The sequence below is a fragment of the Erythrolamprus reginae genome, chromosome 4 (assembly GCF_031021105.1).
Source record: "Erythrolamprus reginae isolate rEryReg1 chromosome 4, rEryReg1.hap1, whole genome shotgun sequence".
Lineage (NCBI taxonomy): Eukaryota > Metazoa > Chordata > Lepidosauria > Squamata > Dipsadidae > Erythrolamprus > Erythrolamprus reginae.
Window position 1 is genome coordinate 81,809,479 of NC_091953.1, and position 27,512 is coordinate 81,836,990.

The following is a 27,512-nucleotide window of genomic DNA, read 5'->3' on the forward strand; positions in this document are numbered from 1 at the left end:
AGTGGACTTGAAATGGGTGCTATAAATATTAGCCTCAAAGGAAACATAATGAAAAAAGAAGTCATAAATACTAGAAGAATACTGAAAAAATGGGGAAATGGCAGGTTCAACAAAAAGTAGATATTGTAACTGGAGAAATGTTGAAGTATATATTAAGTTTTTTAGAAACAGCTGTTTTCTTTGTTTTTATATGTATGAAGATAATATCTGTATCTGATAGTTGGATGAATGCTTTTATTCTTCTCCTATGCAAGGGAAAGGTAACAACTGTGCAATTCATCTTCCCTAATAATAAAAAAAGCATTTAAGATAATATTTGCGGTATTCTGAAATAATTCATGATGTGAGAATTATGATAAATTAGGGTCCCGTCGACCAAACAATGTCAGTTGGCGGGACCTAGGGGTAGAGCCTTCTCTGTGGGAGCCCCGGGCCTCTGGAATTAACTCCCCCCCAGAGAGGTTGGGGGTGGGAGGCACTGTGCTTCAGTGGTTCTCCTCCTACCTCTCTGGCCGGTCGCAGTCTGTGTTAGTGGGGGGTCAGAGGTCGACTCCGAGGTCTCTCCCTTGTGGAGTACCTCAGGGGTCGGTCCTCTCCCCCTTGCTATTTAACATCTACATGAAACCGCTGGGTGAGATCATCCAAGGACATGGGGTGAGGTATCATCAATATGCCGATGATACCCAGCTTTACATCTCCACCCCATGCCCAGTCAACGAAGCGGTGGAAGTGATGTGCCGGTGCCTGGAGGCTGTTGGGGCCTGGATGGGTGTCAACAGACTCAAGCTCAACCCGGATAAGACGGAGTGGCTGTGGGTTTTGCCTCCCAAGGACAATCCCATCTGTCCGTCCATTACCCTGGGGGGGAGCCCTTGCAGAGTAGTGCCGAGGAGTTTAACACGTTTTTCGCTGATAAAGTCGCTCAGATCCGGGCCGACCTCGACTCCAATTGTAAAACAGAGTCGACTGACAATGAGTCAGTCGAGGTGACTGGGGCACGTACTTGTCCACCTGTCTGGGAAGAGTTTGATCTGGTGACACCTGATGAAGTGGACAAGGCCATTGGAGCTGTGAGTTCCGCCACCTGTTTACTGGATCCGTGTCCCTCCTGGTTGGTCTCGGCCGGCAGGGAGGTGACACGGAGCTGGGCCCAGGAGATTACCAACGCTTCCTTGGGGAGGGGAGTTTTTCCATCACTCTATAAAGAAGCGCTTGTGCGCCCCCTCCTCAAGAGGCCTTCCCTGGACCCAGCCGTACTCAACAACTATCGTCCAGTCTCCAACCTTCCCTTCATGGGGAAGGTTGTCGAGAAGGTGGTGGCACTCCAGCTCCAGCGGTCCTTGGAAGAAGCCGATTATCTAGGTCCCCAGCAGTCGGGCTTCAGGCCCGGTTACAGCACGGAAACCGCTTTGGTCGCGTTGATGGATGATCTCTGGCGGGCCCGGGACAGGGGTTTATCCTCTGTCCTGGTGCTCCTCGATCTCTCAGCGGCTTTCGATACCATCGACCATGGTATCCTTCTGCACCGGTTGGAGGGGTTGGGGGTGGGAGGCACTGTGCTTCAGTGGTTCTCCTACTACCTCTCTGGCCGGTCGCAGTCTGTGTTAGTGGGGGGTCAGAGGTCGACTCCGAGGTCTCTCCCTTGTGGAGTACCTCAGGGGTCGGTCCTCTCCCCCTTGCTATTTAACATCTACATGAAACCGCTGGGTGAGATCATCCAAGGACATGGGGTGAGGTATCATCAATATGCCGATGATACCCAGCTTTACATCTCCACCCCATGCCCAGTCAACGAAGTGGTGGAAGTGATGTGCCGGTGCCTGGAGGCTGTTGGGGCCTGGATGGGTGTCAACAGACTCAAGCTCAACCCGGATAAGACGGAGTGGCTGTGGGTTTTGCCTCCCAAGGACAATCCCATCTGTCCGTCCATTACCCTGGGGGGGAGCCCTTGCAGAGTAGTGCCGAGGAGTTTAACACGTTTTTCGCTGATAAAGTCGCTCAGATCCGGGCCGACCTCGACTCCAATTGTAAAACAGAGTCGACTGACAATGAGTCAGTCGAGGTGACTGGGGCACGTACTTGTCCACCTGTCTGGGAAGAGTTTGATCTGGTGACACCTGATGAAGTGGACAAGGCCATTGGAGCTGTGAGTTCCGCCACCTGTTTACTGGATTCGTGTCCCTCCTGGTTGGTCTCGGCCGGCAGGGAGGTGACACGGAGCTGGGCCCAGGAGATTACCAACGCTTCCTTGGGGAGGGGAGTTTTTCCATCACTCTATAAAGAAGCGCTTGTGCGCCCCCTCCTCAAGAGGCCTTCCCTGGACCCAGCCGTACTCAACAACTATCGTCCAGTCTCCAACCTTCCCTTCATGGGGAAGGTTGTCGAGAAGGTGGTGGCACTCCAGCTCCAGCGGTCCTTGGAAGAAGCCGATTATCTAGGTCCCCAGCAGTCGGGCTTCAGGCCCGGTTACAGCACGGAAACCGCTTTGGTCGCGTTGATGGATGATCTCTGGCGGGCCCGGGACAGGGGTTTATCCTCTGTCCTGGTGCTCCTCGATCTCTCAGCGGCTTTCGATACCATCGACCATGGTATCCTTCTGCACTGGTTGGAGGGGTTGGGGGTGGGAGGCACTGTGCTTCAGTGGTTCTCCTCCTACCTCTCTGGCCGGTCGCAGTCTGTGTTAGTGGGGGGTCAGAGGTCGACTCCGAGGTCTCTCCCTTGTGGAGTACCTCAGGGGTCGGTCCTCTCCCCCTTGCTATTTAACATCTACATGAAACCGCTGGGTGAGATCATCCAAGGACATGGGGTGAGGTATCATCAATATGCCGATGATACCCAGCTTTACATCTCCACCCCATGCCCAGTCAACGAAGCGGTGGAAGTGATGTGCCGGTGCCTGGAGGCTGTTGGGGCCTGGATGGGTGTCAACAGACTCAAGCTCAACCCAGATAAGACGGAGTGGCTGTGGGTTTTGCCTCCCAAGGACAATCCCATCTGTCCGTCCATTACCCTGGGGGGGGAATTACTGACCCCCTCAGAGAGGGTCCGCAACTTTGGCGTCCTCCTCGATCCACAGCTCACATTAGAGAACCATCTTTCAGCTGTGGCGAGGGGGGCGTTTGCCCAGGTCCGCCTGGTGCACCAGTTGCGGCCCTATCTGGACCGGGACTCATTGCTCACAGTCACTCATGCCCTCATCACCTCGAGGTTCGAGTACTGTAATGCTCTCTACATGGGGCTACCTTTGAAAAGTGTTCGGAAACTTCAGATCGTGCAGAATGCAGCTGCGAGAGCAGTCATGGGCCTACCCAGGTATGCCCATGTTTCACCATCACTCCGCAGTCTGCATTGGCTGCCGATCAGTTTCCGGTCACAATTCAAAGTGTTGGTTATGACCTTTAAAGCCCTTCATGGCACTGGACCAGAATATCTCCGAGACCGCCTTCTGTCGCACGAATCCCAGCGACCGATTAGGTCCCACAGAGTGGGCCTCCTCCGGGTCCCGTCAACTAAACAATGTCGGTTGGCGGGCCCCAGGGGGAGAGCCTTCTCTGTGGCGGCACCGACTCTCTGGAACCAACTCCCCCCGGAGATCAGAACTGCCCCTACTCTTCCTGCCTTCCGTAAACTCCTCAAAACCCACCTTTGCCGTCAGGCATGGGGAAACTAAACATCTTCCCCTGGGCACGTTGAATTTATATATGGTATGCTTGTGTGTGTGTATGTTAGTATAGGGGTTTTTCTTAAATTTATAATATTTTAATTAATTGGATTATGTATTGGATTGTCTTTTCACTTGTTGTGAGCCGCCCCGAGTTTTCGGAGAGGGGCGGCATACAAATCCAAATAATAAATAAAATAATAAAATCATCAGTACTGGGTTGCTACCAGTAGGGGCCACCAGATTGCACAATATGCATGTGACCACTCCAGTGGTGGCAGTCCTATGGGCGCCACTATCTTTTTTCTTCATTTTAAAATATTTTTTGCTTTGTGCACATGTGCAGAAGCAAAATCTTGCAAAAGGATGCACGTGCATGTGAGATTTTGGCGATTTTTTGATTTTGAACATGCGTAGAATAAAAAAAATCGCCAAAGTCTCTTTCGCACACACATCCCCTCGCAAGATTTCAGCTCATTTTTGTTTCCTGCACATGCACAGAAGCAAAAACATGCTGTGTATATGCACACATAGTGTGCACGCACACAAGACAATTGAAGCTGCATGTGTAGGGCAGCAGTAGTGGCGGTAATTGCAATATGCCCCTGCCCATCATGTGAGAATTTCAAGAAGAGACGGGATAGCTATTTGAAATGAGATAGATTCTTCTGCTTGAGCAGGAGGTTGGACTAGAAGGCCTCCAAGGTCCCTGTTGTTCTATACCAGTGTTTCCCAACCTTGGCAACTTGAAGATATTTGGACATCAACTCCCAGAATGCTGGCTGGGGAATTCTGGGAGTTGAAGTCCAGATATCTCCAAGTTGCCAAGGTTGGGAAACGCTGTTCTATACTGTTCTTCTCTTTTTAAAATGAAGTAATGGGAACAATATGAATACTTTTTGTTGAAATGTATAATTCAATTATACGATTAAATTGTTTGCCTCTTTTTTAGGGAGAGCAAAACAGCTGTTGCTTGGGCAAATTCTCTACCATTGTTTGTGTAAAGCATAACTTGGATGCTTTCATATTGTTTAATGCTTTTACCTCACCTTTTTACATTAAACAAATTCAAGCATTATTTTGCTTGTAGCAGAATCTTGGATCCCTCCTCTCCCCCGAAAGTAACTAATTAAAGTTTACGATAAGCCACAATAATTCCTAAAAACAGATCAGCAGGAAGTTTTCCCTGTACAGAATCCTCTACTTATGATCCCAATTGGACCCAAAATTTCTGTTGCTAAGTAAGGGAGTTTTGCCCTCATTTCGTAATCTTTCTTGCCACAGTTGTTAAGTGAATCACTGCAGTTTTTAAGTTAATGACACAGTTGTTAATTGAATCTGGCTTCTCCAATGTCTTTGCTTATCAGGTGGTCATAAATAAGAGCCAGTTGCCAAACACATGAATTTTGATTAGATGGGATGTTGTAATGGTTCTGTGAAAAACAGCCATAACTCACTGTTTTCAGTGCTATCGTAATTTCATATGGACAACAAATGGTTGTAAATTGAGGACTACCTATAATGAAGTCTCAGATTCTTTTGACACTTGGCTGCTAAAAAATGGAAAGGATGCTGGGATCCTGAACTCCAGGCAGAGAAGAAGCACAGCAATTTTGGTTTGGAGAGTTGAAACTGAATTACCAGTAAGAAAGCAAAGTATGTATTAATACTCCATCCAAATGGTTGGGTTGGTAACATATACTGCTCAAAAAATAAACTCAAATAACACATCCTAGATCTTAATGAATGATACATTCTTATTGACCACTTTGTTCTGTACAAAGTTGAATGTGCACCACAGCATGTGAAATTGATTGTCAATCAGTGTTGCTTCCTAAATGGGCAGTTTGATTTCACAGAAGTTTGATTTACTTGGAGTTATATTGTGTTGTTTAAGTATTCCCTTTATTTTTTTGAGCAGTGTATAAACAAGCCAACAATTTAGGGCTGTATTGATTGATGTAATATAGCTTTAAAATACATGCTATGTTCTGACTGGCTGTAGTATTGCAAGTTGCCAAAATGGGAGCTAGAGATCATGGCTTATTCTGTTGTTTTATTCTGATTGACTCTTTGACTTAATAGTGATCTCTGTGTTATACTCTGTTATTTTCTCTGATATTTTGATGTGTTTGTAAGCTGTAATATCTTTGTTAAAGTATATAACAAAGACAAACTGGTAAAAAGATTATTGTACTTCTAGAGATTTGACTGATTTGAATGTGTATGACTTGGACTGTTTATTTGGACTGTTCTGTTTCTTAAAGTAAACACTATATGCATTTAACATATCTGTGTGTATGTGACTGGATAATTACACATATCTACTGCAATATCCTGTTTCTATGTGCATGTCCTTGATAACTCAAGGGTTGTTCTACACACACCTTAACAGTATGCTATATTTATTTTATTTTATTTTATTTATTTATTTATTTATTTATAAAATAAATAAAATAAATATTGCATACTGTTAAAGTGTGTGCAGAACAGCCCTTGAGCAATATTTCTCATCAGAGTCACAGGAGAATCAGCATGGGAGTCCAGCCAGTTATTTCATACATGCCTGGAAATTAAGCTGGCCTACTAAATCCTTTCCCCAATTTCAAAACACCGTTCACTTTGGCCATAGTATTTAACCTGAGTGGCAGTTCACACAGTCCCTAACTGGTGGGTTTCCTCCCCCTTTCCTCCCCACTTGTAATACCAGAAGAGTAGAGCCCCTTATTCTTTCTTCTACCATTTGCCAATACAGAGTATCCAAACAAATTTCAGTGCTGTCTGTCACTTTATCTTCCTGTACAAAAAGATTAATTGTATTGTCCAAGCTTTGGTATACAGACAAGGGTTATTATTAGTGTTCTTAGGAGACAGTATTAATTCTGATTTTTGTTAATTTGTTGATATGTGTTGATTTAATAACCATATTACATTAGCAGTTTTACTGTGCAACAGGATGGTGGCTTTAAGTTTGAAAAGATTTGGCATATGTCAGTAGAATCATCCTCTTGGCGACTGTTTATTATATCATTTCTAGGTGAAGAGAAGCTATACTTTTTACATATCAGCTGTATAAGAACAAAAATAATTAACAGCTCATATGCTGTTCATAGCTATCCCAGGGGCATCTGTATTGTCCAGTAGACAATGAGCCAGTAAAAGTTTTGTTTTGGTAAATAAAGAAACCAGAGTGATTTAATTGCAGTCACATTTATTTGAAGTTTCTATACACATTTCCTAGATAATCAGATTTTTTTTTGACACATTTTAGAGAGGCGATTCACACTGAAACTGTCACTGTTTTACTAAAAATAAATACAAGACTTAAAGTGTTGCACAGTTCTAAAATATACAAACTGGCTTGATTTTAATGTAAACTTTGAAAACATTTTACAAAAAGAAACAATTTAAAAAGTTCTATTTACAAATATTACAAAAATACAAAATGGATGCAAGTCCATAAACCATTGTCTTTTCTGCCAGCATGAACTGGTGCTAGTACCAAAATAGTTACACTGTAACCTCCTTAATTAGTTTTTAAACTTTAAAGTCATAACCTAGATATTTCTTTAAATCTGCCACAATTGCAGCAAATGCACTCTTATCAGCATGACCTTTGGCAAATGCACACATATGCTTTACTTCTATAATTAATCAATAATCTATGCTGCCATAATATTACAAAAGAAAATGTTAGCAAATGAACAAGTGCATAACTTCAAAACTTATTCTGAAACATCAGTGCAAACAACAGAATCACAAGTTATAATTATGATTCATAAATTAGAAATGCTTCTAGGTTTATTCTCTGTTTCAAAACGAGATGTTAACATTTGTTTCTTTGGAGGGTTCTGAAGACATCCTACTTGTGCAGCACAACCTTATATACATTTACATAAATCTCCTTGTATTAAGTGAAGGTTATTCCTAGGTAATTGTGGTTTTGGATACTGTTTATCAGCACACTCTAGCAGCAGAAGCTGCTCACATTATTAATGCATATTAATATTTGACATGATAAACTTTGCTTCTGCCTGATTTCACAGGAAGCATCAGAACTTCAGATGTCTCTAACAGAGTGCTCAATCTGAGTTAACAAATAATAACAAAAATAGTTTTTTAAAGTAGATTTATAATCCATCATAATTTGGATTTTGTTATAAATAGAAAATAAAAATGCTTTGTTATAGATTATTTTTGTAAACAAAATAAGAAGTTGTGATAATTTTGCGAGCATCACATAGAATTATTTTTCTTCTCATTATTATTTACCTTCTCATTCAAATTCTATATTTCAGAGGAATAAGTCTGTAACGTTTATATGGAATCGTCAGCCTCCAGGCCATGGCCTACTACACTACCATGAATCGTTCAGAACTGGGACGCAAAAGTGGTGTGTGTGTGTGTGTGAACATGCACATCTGCACTTGCACGAGCAGCAGGCAAGCATGTACATTCCATTTCTGTAAGCAGTGGGTGTGCTGCTTATACAAATGAACTATGGATGCATGCATGCTTGCTGGATGCTCACACAGAATCATCCCTTCCCCCTCCCCGTCCTGTCCACAAAGCTGGAAAGTTTGGGGAACTTTGGTTCAATATGCTAATAACTGCATAAGTTGCCTGGATGAAACTTATAGGTCTTGATTTTTAAACAAACCAATTCAACTTTATGTAGCATTTTTATTGAACAGATTTGGCATTCTGATCCTAAATGAGAATAGTACTGAATTTGACTATAACATCAAAGCATTGTAATTGATACTATCTCACTTTAGCATTAAGAGACAATCAACCTTTGAATCAAATAGTAAAATAACTCTTGTAATCTTAGGGAAAGTGGTGTTAAACAGCACTTAGGCCTTGCATACCAATGGTGTGATTTTTTTTTAAAAGCAGCATTAATCTTTCTATCCCTCCAACACATTCTCTTTCACTTTCTTTTTGACAACCTACTACTTTTTGTAAGTATTCCCACTGCTTATTGTCAGCATTGTAAGAAATAATCATCCCAATTCTCACTTTTTCTAAATTCCTACAAGAATTTACTTCTGTTTGAAGAAGCCACCTTCCCCAGGAGCTACTTTTCTCTACCAGTGACTACCTACTTAAATCAGTTACTGGACTTAATCTAAACTTGACAATACATTTTATCTCAAAATAGTTTCAAACCTTTCTTTCTAAATTCTGCTTTCATTATTAGATACAATTGCTGCACATTAATATTATTTGTTTGTTACATTTCTACCATGCCTTTCATTTAGGAGCTCAAGGCATTGTACTCACTATTTTCAGAGAGTTGGACTAAAAGAAACTGATTAGCCCAAAGTCAACACTTAAGCTACCATAACTGATGAATAATTAGAAATTTAGTCTTCCTTGTCCTAACCCAACACGTTAATCACTCTACCACATTGCTTTTCCAATACTAAGTCATCTATTTCACTCAATTATTGTTGTCCTAATTAACTTGATCCCAAACTGCTATGATAGTTTATCATGACATCCTGGTTCACCTATGCAAATAAGCTCAACTAAATACTTTGCCTACATGGCAAACCTTAGAATTGAGCAAGCACCCTATTCCCATATCTCTTTCTGTACACGTGCTAAGCATTCTTTTATTCCCCCCCCCCATACTGGAGGATTTTAAGTCTAAAAAATACTGTGTGTTTTTAATCAATTTGTTATAAAGGAAAAAATAGTTAACTTTGAATGTATGCAATAATTTGCTCAATATTTAAAGTTAATGTTCTCACTACTTATTGTGTGCATTGTAAGAAATAATCCTCCCCCGATTTTCATTTTTCCTAGATTCCTAAAAGAATTTACTTCTGTTTGAAGCCACCTTCCTCAGGAGCTACCTTTCTCTACCAGTGACTACTTACTTAAATCAGTTACTGGACTTAGTCAGAATTTGAGAATACATTTCATCTTGAAATAGTTTCAAAATCTTTCTTCCTAAATTCTGCTTTAATTAGTTCTCCAGTTTGATAAACTACATTTTACAACCCTATTCAAATAATTCATTTTAGAGCAGGTTACATATGGCAAACTGATGTATTATATCTTGGGGAAAAATATATTTGGGGTGACTTTTGAAAATCATGACTGTAATTTCATCCATCAGCATGCTTTGGCTTTCGGTCTTCCAACAAAAAACTTCAAGTAATTTCTAATAATCCATCTTTCCCCTGTTTTCCTTTAGTCATATTTGCTCTGATTTCTTCTGCATTACTATTGACTCCTTTCCTAGTATTGTAAACATTTTTAGTAAAATCTAGATAGAAAGTAACGGAGCAATATGAATCAGAGACATTCCCCATTCCATATTCATAAGATGTATAAAGAATGCATTCATATGCCTAGTTCTTATTTTTTTCACAGTGTCATTTTCATAAAAATTCCGGTAGGATGAATATTGTCCATACAAAGCTTCATTGAATTATATTGTACAGTTTATATGCAAATCAATAGCATTTGTTTCATGCTTAATTAGTTACTTAGCTATGAACATGAAATTAATTTTGCTTTATTTATCAGAGCATTGCTAAGTTTCCCAAAAATCTAGTTGTAATAGTAGTATGAAACAACTATAATCACTGGCCATATTAAGTGCCAAATATCATAGAAAAAGCTGGATACATAACATTTTTTCTTAAAAGAAGGGTTTTTAAAAATGTTATTTCTGCTGTCCTTTTTACATGTGTTTTGCATTCCAAATACCAGTGCTAATAGTTATGGTGGTACTCTAGCGCTCATGTCTATTTATTGGATATGGCTTCCCCTAAGAACTCTGGGAATTGTAGTTCTATGTTAGAACTGAAACACTGAATTATTAAATCTACAAATGATGGACAAAATGACAATTATGCCATTATCAAAGAAATTAGAAAGCAATATATTTTATTGTTTTTCAATAGCTTGCACATAAGATAAATATTAATCACACTATTTAATCACCTTTGTAGCCTATGCAACTTTCTTCTAAGGAGCTTTCCTAAAGAACTAAAGACAGAACTCCCAGTGGTCTACAGTGGTCTATACAAGTAATGAGCCAAATCTGCAGATACAAAGATCAAGTTATTGTCTAGCTGTTATAGAATGAGTAATTTAAGGCAAAGTGTATAAATGTTACTGATGATTGACAAAATCCCAATTTAAAGAAAAACTTCTTGATTAAATTTCCAGGCCTATAGTAAAGTGTTGCTAGCCTATAAAACATGGCTCAGAAATCCAGAATCTTGGCATTCCTATAATAGCAAAGGAGCAGTAAAGATATAAATGGGATTTTGTTTTGTAATTTAAAAAAATTAAATTATTTTTCCTGAGTTTGTAATAACAAATATATTCTCTTAATGGGAATAAAATATGCCATTATAAGCATATTGCAATAGGCATGACAGCATCTGGAATACTATGGATTATATCAGCTATGCAGAGAGTTATTATATGCAGTGATGTACCTCACCCGGTACGAATGGGATCGGCAATCCGTTAGGACTTTTTAGTGGGCTCTGGAGTTTGATGCGGGTGTGGGTGTGCCCAACATGTGTGCGTGCGCCCCTGCATATAGCAAAATCTCGCACAAGGATGCTTGCGTGGGTGAGATTTTTGGCAATTTTGGCCTCTTTTTGGCTTCTGCGCATGCGAAAATTGCCAAAATCTCATCCACTTGAGCATTATCATGTGAGATTTCACTTTGGGTGCATGCGCAGAAGCAAAATCTCACATGGGGGCATGCACACACGACGGACGTGTGTGCGCCAGCACCGGCCTCGGAAACCAGGTAGCAGTAGGAAAAGGTAAGTGGAGCTCTTCACTGATTATATGCACTGTACTATATGATACAATATGACTGGGTAAGATTAAAAATCTAGATTTTATTTAATGTTTCTACTTCCATAGTTTCTATGGAGTCTGCATGTTCAGTGCAATTCCTTGTTTATAACTACTCAAAAATTTATTATTATTATTATTATTATTATTATTATCATCATCATCATCGTCGTCATCATCATCATGCAATTGCAGAGAAGCCCATCCAACAGAAATCTGATATATAAATAGCAATAGTAGACTTATATACCATTTCACAATGCTTTACAGCCCTCTTTAAGTGGTCTTACAGAGTCAGCATGGCATCCTTTTTGCATTGGCATACTTCAGCCTTGAAAGACCATGGTATCATGTTCTGGATTCCCCAGAGCATGAAACCTGGGTAGGTTAGTCTATCCAGAGCCAACATATTTCTCCAATAATCTGGGTCCTCATTTTATTGACCTCAGAGGGTGGAAGGATGAATCAAACTTGAGCCTAGTGAGATTTGAACTGCCAAATTGTAGGAAGCTGGCAGTCAGCAGAAGTAGCCTGCAGTACTGCATTCTAACCACTGCAGCAGCACATCTCTTAATAAGAGGATAGTTGATTCTCAGGTTAGAAAAACAAGAACAATAAATGGTTATCAGTCTATTCACTGAGAAGAAAATGGAAGGCAAATTGTTTAATTGAATAAAAAATGCTAAATTGCATTGTTGAAGACTATTGCATAACTGTGCAATTCTTAATATATTTAGTATTAAATGTGTATAGAAACAAAATTCTCAATCTGAGCAATCCCAAAATGTCACTTAATTTGTTTTTGTCTTAGGATAGTACCAGATTTTATTTGTATTTCTGAGTTTCTCCATGTGTGTGCATGTGTGTGTATTTGTATGTGTCTATAATTAGGTCTTAAAATTCACTGTTCTATTTGGATTTTGATGATTAATGCTAGCTTATTTCAGTTGTAAATTGACTTAAGGCAAATCTTTGCATTTATTTTTCATATTGTTGTATTTTGTTAACAAACTATTGCTTATTAAACCTCATTTTTCCTCTATTTCATTTTTTCTTCTATTGCTCTAATAAAAAATGAATATTTGGCTGACTATCTATTTTCCTTTATTTTAAAACTTTTCTTTCCCATTTTTTAAATCTACGGCTATTTATATGAGCTTTAGATTATTTTTTGAAAGATTTTCTTTAATGTTTCTACTTTTGTAGTTTCTTTGCAATCCTGATGTTTCGTGCAATACCTTGTTTATAAGTACTGTATTCAAGAAATATTTTTATTAGATCATCATGTAGCAATTGCAGAGAAGACACTCCAACAAAATCTGAAAACCAACACAAAAGATTTCCTCAGAGAAATGCAGTATATAAACAAGTGGATGATGGCAGGAAAAGAAACTAAATGAAGAAATGAGAATGGAAACAAACTTTAACGAAATTTAAATAGTTTTAAGTGACAAGTGAATAAATCAGTCAAAAGTGATTCAATTTTTAATATACTAAAAAAAATCCACATAGCTACACTTCTCAGAATTCTTAAAAGGGGGAAGCCAGAGCAGAAAACCTGGTTTATAAACAATATAGTATTTGTCAATTAGCCTCTTTTCAAAGAATTCATTTTAAAATTAGTTTGCTTGGAATGACATAGTCAAAGAAAAACAGATACTTAATTTCATAGGTTTTATTAATAGGATTTCCACTAATCGGATTAATTATTTATTTATTAATAGGATTTCCACTAATCCAAGTGTTAAATTGATGTTGGAGGCTTTAATTATTTAATAGTGGTAGTGATCGATATGTAAATAAACTTGATCTGAAAATTGTATTCACAGAATACAGTCATTACCATATCTTTATCCTTTGTTATCATATAAGATAGTCTTCATTTGTCACCCACCACATTTTTCTCTGCAATACTTTTATTTACATTTGGTTATCAAAAATACAGAAATGTACATCTGTTTTGTTCATTCTATTTTGTTTCAATTCATTTTAATGTAAAAAAATACTAATTCCTCACTAATTTTATGTTTGCCACCCCTAGGGAAGCACAACAGTAATGTAATGTTTCTGGAGAGAAAAAAGGAATATATAAAACTGGATAAATTTACATTTAGGGTGGAAAGAAGAAAGTGGGGGGGGGGATTAAAGATTAACCATATATTTCTAGTAATAGAAAATGGGTCATAATAAATACCTACATATCATTTAATTCCATCTTTCAGCATTTAACATTTTCAAGCATCACATATTGCCTTGTAAGGTATTTGACTGCTACAGAATCGGCTTTTTAAAGTGAAATGAGCTTAGCTAATGCAAAGTTCCCCCATTTAACAGTCAGAATTGTGCTCAGACTCTTAGGCAACTTATGTTGAGCTTTGAGACGATCGATCATCGTGTGGGCTCCCATCTGAATTCTCTGTTTCTCCTTCTGAAATTGCTTGCATTGGGGTGTTATATAATCTGCAGCGGACACTATATCGGCTACTGCTTGCAGCTGGAGGTGCTCGTGATCGTCCTATACGTGAAGATGCTGATGTGGGAAAACTTTTGGAAGAAAACCCTTCTACGTTTATCCTCGGGGGACTAGGGGAGAGAGGAGCCAATGCCTCAGCTCTTGATGAGGCTTGGAATGGTTCATCTGCAGTTTGAAGAATATCCCCAACTAGTTCACCAGGAGATTTGGGAGAAACAGGACTCTTTAGTATCTCAGTGGCTGACATCCTATAGCTAGAATCAGACCGACTACCTTTTTTCAAGAGCAGTAGTTTAAATTCCTCATTTGATGTACTGGACTTTTTGGCATTCCGATAAATAAGTCCAGGAGACCTCTGGCTGCATGCTGGACTTCCCACACTGGTAGGAGTGAGGGGAATATTAGTTGCAGGTGTGGTGCTGCTGACAGAAGACACACTATTACTACTAGATGAAGCTTTCAGTTTGTTCCTTGAAGAAAGGTCTCCAGAATCCTTTCTTCCGAGCACTTTCCTTTTTGACCTATTATGAAAAGAATTATATTCAAAATTCATGGTATTGTAACATAAATAGTCATATCTATGTGAATTTATCTAATTACACATAATAAAATTTGCTAAAATTATATGTTATATGGCTTACCATTTGGGGGGGGGGAGTTCATTGCCTAGGTCCAGAAATTTAAATCAGATCTCATTACAGAACTCCCCTACTGCACTACTAATAACTACAAACCTAATTCATCATCCATGAAAATGAGGATTCTACCTTCTAGATATTAGAACTGACAATATTGTCTAAATTGGAAAGGGAAATGGAAAAATTGTAAGACTAATAGACCAGGACTGGTGAAATGGAATTTAGTTATATTCAAGGTGTTGGTTATCACCTATAAAGCCCTACATAGCTTAGGGGCAGACTATCTATGGGACCATCTCCTGCCGCATGCCTCCCACAGACCAATAAGATCACACAGAGTTGGCCTGCTCTGGGTTCCATCAACTAAGCAATGTAGGTTGACGGGATCACAGGGGAGGGCCTTCTTTGTGGCTACCCTGGCTTTATGGAACCAATCCCCCACTTTATGTCTGTACTGCTCCCACTGTGCTGGCAGGCCAGGGGGCCATGAAGCTGACATCTGTCATGGCCAATTATACTGTATGTATGTATGTGTGCTACCTGGATTGATTGAGTTATGCAGTTCTTAAATTGGGATTTATAGTTTTAGATTATGGCTTCCCTCCACCCTGATAATTTAAAAAAAATACTGCAAAGCAAAAAGAAAGAAAGCTTGGACCAAGATAAATCTGGTGCCAGTAATATATGGTAGTTGTGAGCAAATTATGATGACAGATATGGATCACTACAATTACATGGTGGGTTTTTTTTGAAATGTCAGATCTCCCAAGATCACTACCTTAATAGTTTGGTATCCTTATTAGTAAGATTTCAGGTCCCTTAAATTAATCTGTGCTGTCTCATCAAAGCTAGGAAGGTTATCAAAGGATGATATCAACATCAAAGGATGCTGGAAATGTACACATAAAGTATATATACTCCCAGTAGTGTTGCCCAAGTCATGAAAGTCATCCTAACTGTGCCCAGGTAAAATGAGATAGTACTCAGCAGAGTTATGGGAACATGCTAGAAATGGTTGATTGGTTTATCAATAATGGCAAAGGCATCAATTCATACTGTGCAAGTGAAGGCAATGATAAGTCGCTTCTATATTTTACAAAGAAAATCACATGGATAGTTTCTATAAAGCAATTTGCATTATAGCGTCAGATGGTGGTCTGTCAGGTTAAATAATACTGAACATATTATACAGCATGAACGAGGCTCATTTGGAGTACTAAATGTATTTATGGTGTGGCAAGATTAAAACATTCTTGACATCTAACTGCTGAGGCTGCTATGAAGGAAAAGAATCCAAATCTGCAAAAATGAAGCTACACTGGGAAAATGGAATGTAGGAAACATGAACATGGGAAAGCTCAACACCATGAGAGACAATGAGACACATATTGCTATCTTAGACATTATCTAATAATAATGAACTAAAATTGGCCACTTTCGATCATAAGATTTATTACAATATGAAAAAGAAAAAAAGAACAGCGTTGATTTAGTCAGAAAACCTTTATAAAACCCTATTAAGACCCACACCTGGAATAATGCAACCATTTTGTTCAACAAACTACAAAAAAGATGTTGAGACTTTGGAAAATGTTCAGAGAAGAGCAACTAAGATGATCAAAAGCATGGAGACTAAAGCATATGAAGAATGAGGATAATGAACCAGTGGAACAGCTTGCCATCAGAAATCATGGGCACTCCATTACTGGAGGTTTTAAAGAAGATACTAGACAGTCACATGTCTGAAATAGTATAAATTCTCCTGCTTGAGCAGGGGGCTGGAGTAGAAGACCTCCAAGGTCCCTTCCAGCTCTATTCTATTCTACAAATACAGCAAAGATAATATTTGCATGCAATAGAGTCAATGACTGAATAGTATCAGATAGACTTAATGAAAAAGTCTTTGCTATAACAGTTATTCAAGTTATGCTCCAACTACTGATGGAAAAGAACCAGAGGTTGCTGTTTGTAGTTGGTGACTGAAAAATCATTGCTGTAAGTAGCAAAGAGAAAAATGTTGTTGAACTATATGGTAGAAGAAATACAAACAAGGATTATATATATTATATATATATACATCATACTCAGAGTAGCAGAAGCCAATAACTTCAGCCTGAAGATGTCAAATATGATTTCGGCGAAATGTCGCAAAAACACTCAAAATATTACAATGGAAAAAACCCGAACTCACAACAATCTACATATATATATGTGTGTGTGTGTGTGTTTTTTCTTTAGCGCCTAGAAGTTAATTCTCTGCTTTACAAGGCAAAGGCTGCAAGTTCAAATCCCAGTGAGGGTATGGCTAGCTGATGAGGCCAGAACAAGGCTAAAATAGATCTATCCTACTCTCCCTTAATTTTCAAATTCAGCAAAAACATGTGACATATATGATTTATATGCCGCCCCTGTCTGAGGACTCGGAAGTGGAAGAATGGTACCAGTTTTTGACAATCCAGTGATGTTTTTAATTGCTACATAGTCTTCTACCAAAAAATTGCATACATAGACTTTGCTAGACAGAGTACACAGCAATAAAATTGACTATATTATTGATAAAAGGAGCAAAAAAAGCTCAATTAATACAGCAAAGAACTGCCCACAGGAAATAGATCAAGCAGCAGCAGAATCAATAAAGATTCTCCCCAAACTATGGCAGTGAAGCTGGAGAAAGACATAGTGACCAAGATTGGAAGACACAAGTCCGCTTATCAGTATCAAAGAAGTGACTTAACAAAATATTGTACAATATACTACACTTCGCATATTAGCAAAATAATGCTTAAGATCGCTCAACACAAATTAGAATTCTACATAGGAAAAGGAGATAGTAGATATTCAAGCTACCTTGAACAAGAAATAGGAAACAAGAGACATTAATAATAATAATAATAATAATAATAATAATAATAATAATAATAATTTATTAGATTTGTATGCCGTCCCTCTCCAAAGACTCGGGGCAGGAAAGTCAAAGAATACCAAAAAGTAGTCAATAATGTATACTTCATTGAGACATTGAAGGTCTTTGAATGTTTCAACTATATCAAACTGGAATATTCTTAAGAAATTTGGAATTCTAAAACATCCCATTGCTCTATGCAAAATGTATATATAGGAGGGAAAGCCATAGAACATGGTGTATAGAACATGGTGGTGAGGGAGACAGACCATTTTGGAGAAAATCCATCTGTATGGTTGGTCCAAGCTGACATAGAAACATAGAAGATTGACAGCAGAAAAAGACCTCATTGTCCATCTAGTCTGCCCTTATACTACTTCCTGTATTTTATTTTAGGATGGATATATGTTTATCCCAGGCATGTTTAAATTCAGTTACTGTGGATTTACCAACCACATCTGCTGGAAGTTTGTTCCAAGCATCTATTACTCTTTCAGTAAAGTAATATTTTCTCACATTGCTTCTGATCTTTCCCCCAACTAACCTCAGATTGTGCCCCCTTGTTCTTGTGTTCACTTTACTATTAAAAACAACTTAATAGTAGATCAAATAATCAATTAGTAAAACATTTCATATAAAAGTCATGCATTAAACTTATATCCCTGCTTTATTTGAGTGGGAAACAACTTCCCATATATTTTGGGGTTCTATGTGTTCTACTGGCTCTCGCAGTAGGGAAAAAAAGGTGGGAACATGGCCCCTTCATTTTGCTTTCACAAAGCAGTTTCTAAGGAGCATTTCTGTTGAGTTTTCATTGAAGCCACATCCTTATTTGATGGTCTGCAAATCCTACTTTAAACTATAGAAATAGTTACATTGGTCTGGACTGGAAAATAAAATTTCTGAAACAAGCACTTTTATCATGGTTATGTTGAATAAATTGCTATTATGATAATAAAAAGTATAGTTTACAGTTATGCTAATATTAACTTACCGGTGAATTACTGCAAACAAATCCTCTGTTGTTCGTGGTTTATTTGGAGACATCAAAAGCTCTTCTACTTCAATTTGAGAATCCTCATTTATGGGTGAGATTATAGAATCATCACTCACAAAAGATTCTTTTAAAAAAAGCAATAAAGAAAACTGCTGAGAATCAGGTACCAGAATTTGATTACATATACTTTGATTACATAGTCACCTTAATTGATGGAATTAGGTGTATAAGAATCAGAGCTAAATATTGAATAAACTGTTAAATTAATATTAATGATAAAGAGCTCTTTTGTGCTTGAAAATTAAAAGGAATTGTAGATTTACGTATACACATACATAGATAGTCCTTGGCTTATGACAGTGCTTGGGAGTGGAATTTTTCATCACTAACCAATGCAATCATAATGTTTAACTGCATTGCATAGCAACATCAATTGCTGAAGTCCCAGTTGCCATTGTCAGTCAAATCCATCAATTGTTAGGCAAGGTAAATCCTGCTGACTTTCCACAGCCAAAATTAGTGGGGAAGCTGATAGGAAATCAGCAGGCAGGTCAGTGGCTGAAACCTGGTGACAAAGAGAGCAAGGGGAGTCCAGAAAAGCATGATTTAAGGTCAGAAAGGGTGCATTAGGTGGACCTGTGTAAAGCTACCTACAGCTGTCAAATGTTGCTCTAATCTTAGCTGTCATTACAGGATATCCAAATTGCGAACCCATTCTGAGGGGTGCAATTTCTCCCCACCCCAGAACAAAGAATGGACAGTCGATATAGTCTTTCAGAGGCAACAGCCACAGCCACTCGGTCTTATCAGGGTTAAGTCTGAGCCTGTTAACTCCCATCCAGGCCCTCACAGCCTCCAGAAACAGGCACATCATATCCACTGTTTCACTGAACTGATGTGGGGTAGAGATATATAACTGTGTGTCATCAGCATATTGCTGATTCACCCTGTGTTGTCGGATGAGCTCACCCAGTGGTTTCATGTAGATGTTAAAAAGGAGAGAAGAGAGGACCAAACCCTGTAGCACTCCACAAATGAGGGGTCTGGGAGTCGACCTCTGACCTCCTACCAACACTGACTGTGAGCAGCCAGAGAGACAGGAAGAAAACTACCGTAACACGATACCTCCCACTCCCAGCTCCCTTAGTCCTTGCAAAAGGATACCATGTTCAATGGTATCAAAAGCAGCTGAGAGGTCAAGTAGCACCAAGATAGAGGAATGACCCCCCCCAATCTTGGGATTTCCAGAGATCATCCATCAGAGTGACCAAAGCAGTTTCCATGCTGTAGCCTGGTCTGAAGCCCAGTTGAAAAGGGTCTAGATAATCCATTTCATCCAATGATTGTAGAAGCTGGAGCGCTACCACTTTCTCTACAACTTTTCCCACAAAGGGCAGGTTGTAGACAGCAGTGTTCCCTGTAAGCTGCGCGTGTGTGCGCGCCCCCCCCCCCAAATACCCCCCGCACACCCTTTTCCATGGGCGCGCGCTCCCCATCCCACTGCCAGCCTGCAGGGGGGTGCGGGGGCGTGGAGGTGCCGGCAGTAGAAGGGAAGGGAGCCGCGGCCGCCCCTGCCTCCCCACGGTGCCTCCGGCCCCCTCGTGCCCCTGGCCTCTCAACGCTGCACCCCGCCTGCCCGATCTGCCCCCTCTTCTCCTCCGCCACCTCCTGCCTTGGGGTGCGACTTCTCCCGCGGCGGTGGCTGCGGCTTCTTCTTCTCCACTTCTGCGCTGCCAGCCAGGGGGCTGTGAGAGAGGGCTTTCTCTGCATGCTTGGGGAATGCCCACCCCGCCCCTCTCGCAGCCTCTTCACTGGGAGCGCTTTCGTCCCGGACCTTTCAGCAAGGGGGCTGCAGTAGAGGCAGGGCAGGCGTTCCCGAAGCGCTCGGAGAAAGCGCTCTCGCAGCCCCCTCACTGACACAGAGAGAAAGTAAGATAGAAAGAGAGAGACAGAGAAAGGGGGGAGAGAGATAGCAAGAGAGAGAAGAGAAAAAAGCAAGAGAGATAGAAAGAGTGAAAGAGAAAGAAAGCAATAGAGAGAGGGAAAGAAAACAAGAGAGAAAGAGAGAGAGAGAGAGAGAGAGAGAGCAAGAGAGGGAGACAAATAGAAAGAGAGGGAGAGAGAAAGTGAGAAAAAGAGAGAGAGAGAAAGAGGGGGAGAGAGCAAGAGAGAGCAAGAGAGAGAAATGACTCTTGATTTAAAGCATATGGTAAAAAGCACCCAAATAATAACACAGAAAAAAAAACCCAGCCGTTTGTGTTTGTTTGTGTGTGTGTATGTGTGTGTGTGTGTGAACTCTTGAACCATTTCCAATAGCTCACCTGTTATTGGAAATGGTTCAAGAGTTCACACACACACACACACACACACACACAAGGGGGGAGGAGACAGGGATGGAAAAGGAGAAGATAGTAATAATAGTAATAGATTTTGGTTTTGTTTTATTATTAATTTCTTTTAATAAAAAAGAAGGGAATTTTTTCTTATTTATTTATTTATTTATTTATTTAATTAATTATACTTCTATGCCGCCTAGTCTAAAGGGACTGCCGCTCAGACACTATACTTTTCCGCTCACACCGAAAAAAAATTAGAGGGAACATTGGTAGACAGGACAATTTTTTTAAAAAAAATCTGCTGGATCCAGGGAAGACTTCTTGGGGAGGGACCTCACAACCACTTCCTTTAATGATTGTGGGAAGACCCCTCCCTCAAGGAGGCATTAGCCAGAGCCTGGAGCCAGCCTTGTATCACCTCCCTGCTGGCCGAAACTAATCAGGAGGGACCTGAGTCCAATGAACAAGTAGAGGAACTCATCTCTCCCACAGCCTTGTCCACATCTTCAGGAGTCAAGGATCAAATACATCCACACAATAGGATTAAGACCTGCCCCTGTCATCTCAATTGGTATTTCCCAATCAGAGTTCAGATCCATTTGAATCTGGGCAACTTTATCCAACAGAAACTGAACAAATTCCTCAGCTTTACCCTGCAAGGGCTCCTCTGTTCCCTCTACATTGAGAAGGGAACGAGTCACCCTAAAGAGGGCGGCTGGGCGTGAATCAGCGGACGCAATATATGTGGGAAAATGAAAACATTTTGACATCCGTATTGCCACTAGATAAGTCCCAATAAAGGCTCTTAACAGTGTTCAGTCAGATTTGGAGTTACTGGTTCTCCAGCATCGCTCTAAACATCTTTTCTGGCGCTTCATCTCCCGGAGCTCCTTGGTAAACCATGGAGCTTTCCTGGATCCACCGCCACGCATAGCTTGGACTGAACAGAATGCATGAGAATATGACATGAGTAGTACAGGTTAGGGAGGGTGCATGAGTGGCTAGCACAGTGCAAAGACAGAGTGGGAGATTTTCTGTAGAGGGCAGCAGAGAAGGTTGTAAATGGAAATCGCATGATCACAAGGTATTACAAAATTGATTGTAAGTGCAAACCAGTTACCAAGCTCCTATATCATGAGACCATGGGTGTGCTGGGTTGGCTGAACCCTAAGAATTAGTCAAAACAACTATTTGTTCAGTGCTGTTGTAACTTTGCATAGTGATAGGTCAAGGACTAGCTATATATTTCTTCAAAGAATCATACATTTATTAGTGCAATATATTAAGGTTTCACTGAAATTAATAGAATTCTGGAAATTATCCATTAGTACCATCAACATTATTTCTAGCATTAGGTTCTACCATTAGCAGTGTAGGAATAATTAAGAACTAACCTTTTAAGGTATCATCTTCTGTAGTTTCTTGTGTCTCAGCTGCTCTGCTATCACTGTTATCTGAGGCACTTTTGGCTGGAATACCTGACATGATATCATTTTCAGAGCATTTTTCACTTATTGAATCTATAATTGAGATCTCTTGTTCATAACTGATATTCGCAGGCACTTTGTCATCAAGTTGGCTTATATCAAGCTGATGCTTCAGCTGATAACAAGTATCTGCTCCCCAAGTTAAGGAGTCAGACCGAGGAATATCTTCATGTACTGGTTCATATTTTGACTTTTGTTCACAGTGTGCAGGTAATTCATATGGAGACTGCACAGGGTTAATACTCTTATTCTGTTCTGATCCACAAGTAATTTTGCCTTCAAGATTGCTTGGAAAAACTGTTGTGCCTCGTGGAAATTCAGAAAACCCACAAAATTTATTAGTTGTAGGCTCCAGCAAACTCCCATGTACTGAATGTATTTGATCTGGTACACTCTTAGCTACTGGAACACTCTCTGCTAAGGAGTTTAGATTTTCTTGACAGATATTTCTTTCACTAAAGGTTAAGCTATCTTCTAGTAGTTGTTCTGGGCTTATCTGTACTGGGGAGGGATTTATATAAGACACTATGGCATCTTCCATGAAGAACTGATGCGAAACTTGTTTCTTACTTACACGTGGTTTCATTTTGCATGGAGAAATAGCAGTTACCACACTATGTTCTTGAATGGGTAGAAAATCTGGATTGTCTTTCTGTTTCCTTTCTTCAGGCTTATTAATTGATCGAAGATGTACTGACTTCAGCACTGAAGGTGTAATAGCAAGAGCTGGTGAAGAATTAGAATTCAGTACTTCTTCTATCATATTTGATTTATTATTGTTAAAAGCATGCAGCTGGGGTCTGGAAGCGTATGGTTTAATCAAAACATTATGAAGAGCACTTAGGTCAAGATGAGTAGGAGGTATAACCGGAAGTTCTAAGTCTTTGTTTAAAAATATGTTGCCATCTTTAGAAGAAGATTGTTGTAATGAGGATTTCCTTTCTGGTACTTTTGGCTTTCTTTTATTCCCTCCTGGGGATAGGGGACCAGAAAAAAATGCTGTTGGAAATGATGATGTTGGAGTTTCTGACTGACTGGAATAGCCACTTGAAGGAGAAGCTAAACCAGCTAGTTTTTCTGGAGATGCCAACTTAAACTCATTCTCAACAGAAGGAAGAGAAGGAGTGGTGGCTCTTGATCCAGACTGTGATGTTTGAGATTCAGAACTTTCTGGTGACTTTATGCATTCTATGACCGTAGTACCCGTAGCAGTGCTTGAATTAGATAAAGATCTATAGGGATCATTAGATTTCAAGTCATTTAGAAGCCAGAGATCTGCATAGTGAGATTGTTCAGCACCTTCATCTTTAAATGATGCAATGTCCATGGAATCAAATGGGAGACCCTTTATGTCATTCTCATCCTGATTATGCCAGGGAGGTTTCTGTTTACTTGGTAGGCTAGTACTTTCGACCCTTGAAGGTGTGTTTGCAAACTCGAGGGGCAGCTTCATTTCCCTGGAAGTATGAGGCATATGTTGCTGCCCACTACTTATCTTTGGTTCTTTCTTCTCCGAAATATCTGTTCTAGTGTCAGATTTCCTTAAAGATGAACTGCGTTTTGGTGGGGCTGGCTTCGCCTTTGGTTTCTTTAGAGAAATGCCTGGTTTTCCTTGCTTCCTATGATCCATATAATCTTGCCAATTACAGTGAGCGAGATTGGAAGCAAAACTTGCATTCTGACAATTTTCAGAGCCCACAGCTGCATAGTTACAAATATAACTTTTATTTCCTTTGAGTCCACAGTCAAAGTGCATGGAAGTATAGTAGCCTTCAGTATCAACTGAAAAATGTGAGCTCGTCTCTGCTTTATCCAATGGAGTCTTCTCTACAAAACTTTCATAGGTTGCCATGCTTGTAAAACTCGGACAGCCCAGACTATCAGTCATGGGATGTTCAGGGCTGAAATCTTGATGGCAGGATGCATCATGATGATGATGCAAATAATTCCACTCACTGTCACTTGTGTTGCTGTTGTTAGGGTCATCTAGCAGATCAGAAGTGAAAGAACTTGCCCTGTGACCTCTAATTTTATGTTCATTGTAGTGTTCAATTATGAAAAGACTCGAATCTTCATTAGCATTAGGGGCAATGTTCAGTGATAATTCTGAATCACAGTGTGAAGATCCTGTCAGTGGAGGTGAAGAAGGAGGAGGAATTGTTTCAGATGTTTGGGAAGGACATGTTGAGCTACTTCCACTCCAGTTTCCACTGGATGATTGATGTTCATCTTTCTGGTCCATGTGACTGCTGAGAAGAACCCCAGCTGTGGAAATAGAGTGAATTGGACTTCCAAAGGTATCAGAGTTTGAAGAAATGTCACAACTTCCAGAATCTACTATCCTTGATAATCTTGACCTCCCTCTTTCATTTGAGTTATGATCTGGACTATGAAAATGCTGGGAACAAGCTAAGCCCCTAGGATGGTGATCCCTGGAACAATGGTTATTAATAGCATCCTTATTCTTTGTGGAGATTCGTTCTTGATTTGTTAAAAAGTGTTCTGCCTCATATGCTGAAATTTTGGCACCATTGTTGTGATCTTTTTCATTGGCTCTAGCACCTTCACGAGGAAGACTCCTTGATCGAACACGATTGCTCATTGATGAATACATAGAGTCACCATTATCCGTCAGCACCAATATGTTGCCAGCGGAATGAGACAGCGAAGCTACTGCACTTTGACCTCTCTGAGCTCGTATTCTTCTCCGGGATGGGGCGGCAATGAGGATATCTTCTGTTTGGCACTCAGAGTCTCGGGTACCCGATCTCCTGTTGATGTTATTAGAGAAGTCGGGATTTGCATGCACAATGACATTCCGTTCTCTTGCTACTGGTGATTCATCAGAATCTAGGATATATAGATAAAATGTTATGAGTCAATTTTTACAAAGTAGAATTAAAATAAAAACAGTTGCTATCTTCACACTAGGTGTTTCACCAAGATTCACCCTTACTAAAGAGGAAAACTAATTTGAACAGAGGACTATTAATCTATTAGTGCAATCCTCCCAAGTAGTGTTTTCTGTGCCGACTCAAAATTATTATTATTATTATTATTATTATTATTATTATTATTTATTAGATTTGTATGCCGCCACTCTCTGAAGACTCGGGGCGGCTCACAACAGTAATAGAAACAATATAACAGTGAAACAAATCTAATATTAAAATAAAATATATCTAAAACCCCAGCAATTTAAAACCATGCAACACATACATACCAAACATAAAATATAAAAGACTGGGGAGGATGTCTCAGTTCCCCCATGCCTGGCAATAAAGGTGGGTCTTGAGTAATTTGCAAAAGACAAAGAGCATGGGGGCCGTTCTAATCTCTGGGGGGAGTTGATTCCAGAGGGCTGGGGCCGCCATAGAGAAGGCTCTTCCCCTGGGGCCCGCCAAATGACGGGACCCGGAGAAGGCCAACTCTGTGGGACCTTATCGGCCGCTGGGATTCGTGCGGTAGAAGGCGGTTCTGGAGGTATTCTGGTCCAATGCCATGTAGGGCTTTAAAGGTTTGGTCGACGGGACCCGGAGAAGGCCAACTCTGTGGTACCTTATCGGCCGCTGGGATTTGTGCGGTAGAAGGCGGTTCTGGAGGTATTCTGGTCCAATGCCATGTAGGGCTTTAAAGGTCATTACCAACACTTTGAATTGTGACCGGAAACTGATCGGCAGCCAATGCAGGCCATGGAGTGTTTCAGAAACGTGGGCAAATCTAGGGAACCCCATGATGGCTCTCGCCGCCGCATTCTGCACAATCTGAAATTTCCGAACACTTTTCAAGGGTAGCCCCATGTAGAGAGCGTTGCAGTAATCGAACCTCGCAACCTCGAACCTTGCAAAGGAATAATCAAATTATGTGCATCTGAAATTAAGGAGCTAGCTAGTTTTCTGCCAGCCTGATCTTTCAATTGTTGCTCTAATAGAAGAATATTGATTCTTTAACAAGACAAGCTTACATGACCTTAATCTAGTTACTACTGTGAAAGTTCAATGTAAGGGAAAAAAGCATCTGAGTATGTCTAATTGAATGAACTAAATATTTATCAATTAAGAGAAAAAAGTAATACAGTACATAAAAATGGGGGGACTAGTTCATCAAGTTTTCAGAACAGATAATATTTGTACAACTGACTGGAATTGTCAGCGTAATCCAATAGGAACTAGAAACAGAAGAGCTAAATCTACTTAGTTGTAAAGCTATATTGAGAAAATCTTGCAAGTCTGAAAGTACACCTCTTCCCCTCCTCAAGTCTCCTTTACAATCCAAGGGACTAAGGAGTATCTCCTCTTTTGCTCTATCCTCTATCTAGTTGTCTGCTGTTTCTTACCTTACCAGTACCTTGACAGTGTCTTTTGGCCCAGTCTCCTAACTTTGTCTCACATACCATCATCACTGGAATAGATCTTCTAAATAAATTAGTCTGTGGCAATTTATCAGCATATTCATTATCAGGAGGGGTATATGGGGTGCTCAGGGAGGAGAAGCACCTCTGGTGTAGGGGCACGTCGTGTCCTTTACACAGCAGGTCATTTAGGGCAGTTTTTAGGGCAGCTCTTCACCTTTGGTCTCCACCTGTCACTCAGCTCTCACCTGTGGCTCCCAGTAGCATGTGCAGTGGCCACACCCTGGGCAACAGCTTCAACAGGCTAGCCAAGCCAGGCTGAGAGTAGCCGATGGGTCATTGACCTTCGGCGAGATAGGGACTTGTCTATCCCGAGCATGCAAAAACAGATTCCAATGGATTGAGCAGATGAAACCTACTAGAATAGGTCATGAACGCAGTTTCTGCAAGCGATGTAGTACTCTAAGAGCATGGCAAGACACTAAAGACACCCTGATCAACCACTAGGAGAAACTCTGACTGCAAACCTCCACTGCCTTGTGGCTATATCCATAATTGGAAAAGGCTTCAGGAGTAAGCCTTGAGGCAAAATCCAGAGCCGGAGTTCTGGAAGAAGTTCATGGCTGTGTACAGCCACATTCTGATAACACCTGCGATGTAACTGGAACCAATCGTATTGGTCCTTGCCATTCCATTGGATTACGTGGAGAGGGGAGATCTGTCTATCCTCTATACTAATCTACCCACGCTTCATGCTCTGGGGAATCCAGAGCATGATACTTATGGTCTTTCGAGACTGAAGGATGCTAATGCATTATCAGGAAATGT

At 40.2% G+C, this 27,512-nt stretch overlaps 2 protein-coding genes across 3 annotated transcripts in view; both read right to left on the bottom strand.

Annotated features, from left to right (window-relative positions):
* The window catches only part of CDKL5 (cyclin dependent kinase like 5), a 277,196-nt gene extending 257,314 nt beyond the window's left edge, over positions 1-19,882 (bottom strand). The window contains exon 1 of the mRNA XM_070750753.1: positions 19,878-19,882. The gene's annotated coding sequence lies outside the window, so the exon portion shown is untranslated. The remainder of the gene's footprint in view (positions 1-19,877) is intronic.
* The window catches only part of NHS (NHS actin remodeling regulator), a 307,993-nt gene continuing 293,447 nt past the window's right edge, over positions 12,967-27,512 (bottom strand). For both annotated transcript variants that reach the window (XM_070750742.1, XM_070750743.1), the window contains 3 exons: positions 22,241-25,183; positions 18,508-18,634; positions 12,967-14,494 (listed from right to left, as the gene is read on the bottom strand). In XM_070750742.1, the coding sequence (XP_070606843.1) occupies positions 13,864-14,494; positions 18,508-18,634; positions 22,241-25,183 (3,701 nt within the window). In that variant the 3' untranslated portion in view covers positions 12,967-13,863. The remainder of the gene's footprint in view (positions 14,495-18,507; positions 18,635-22,240; positions 25,184-27,512) is intronic.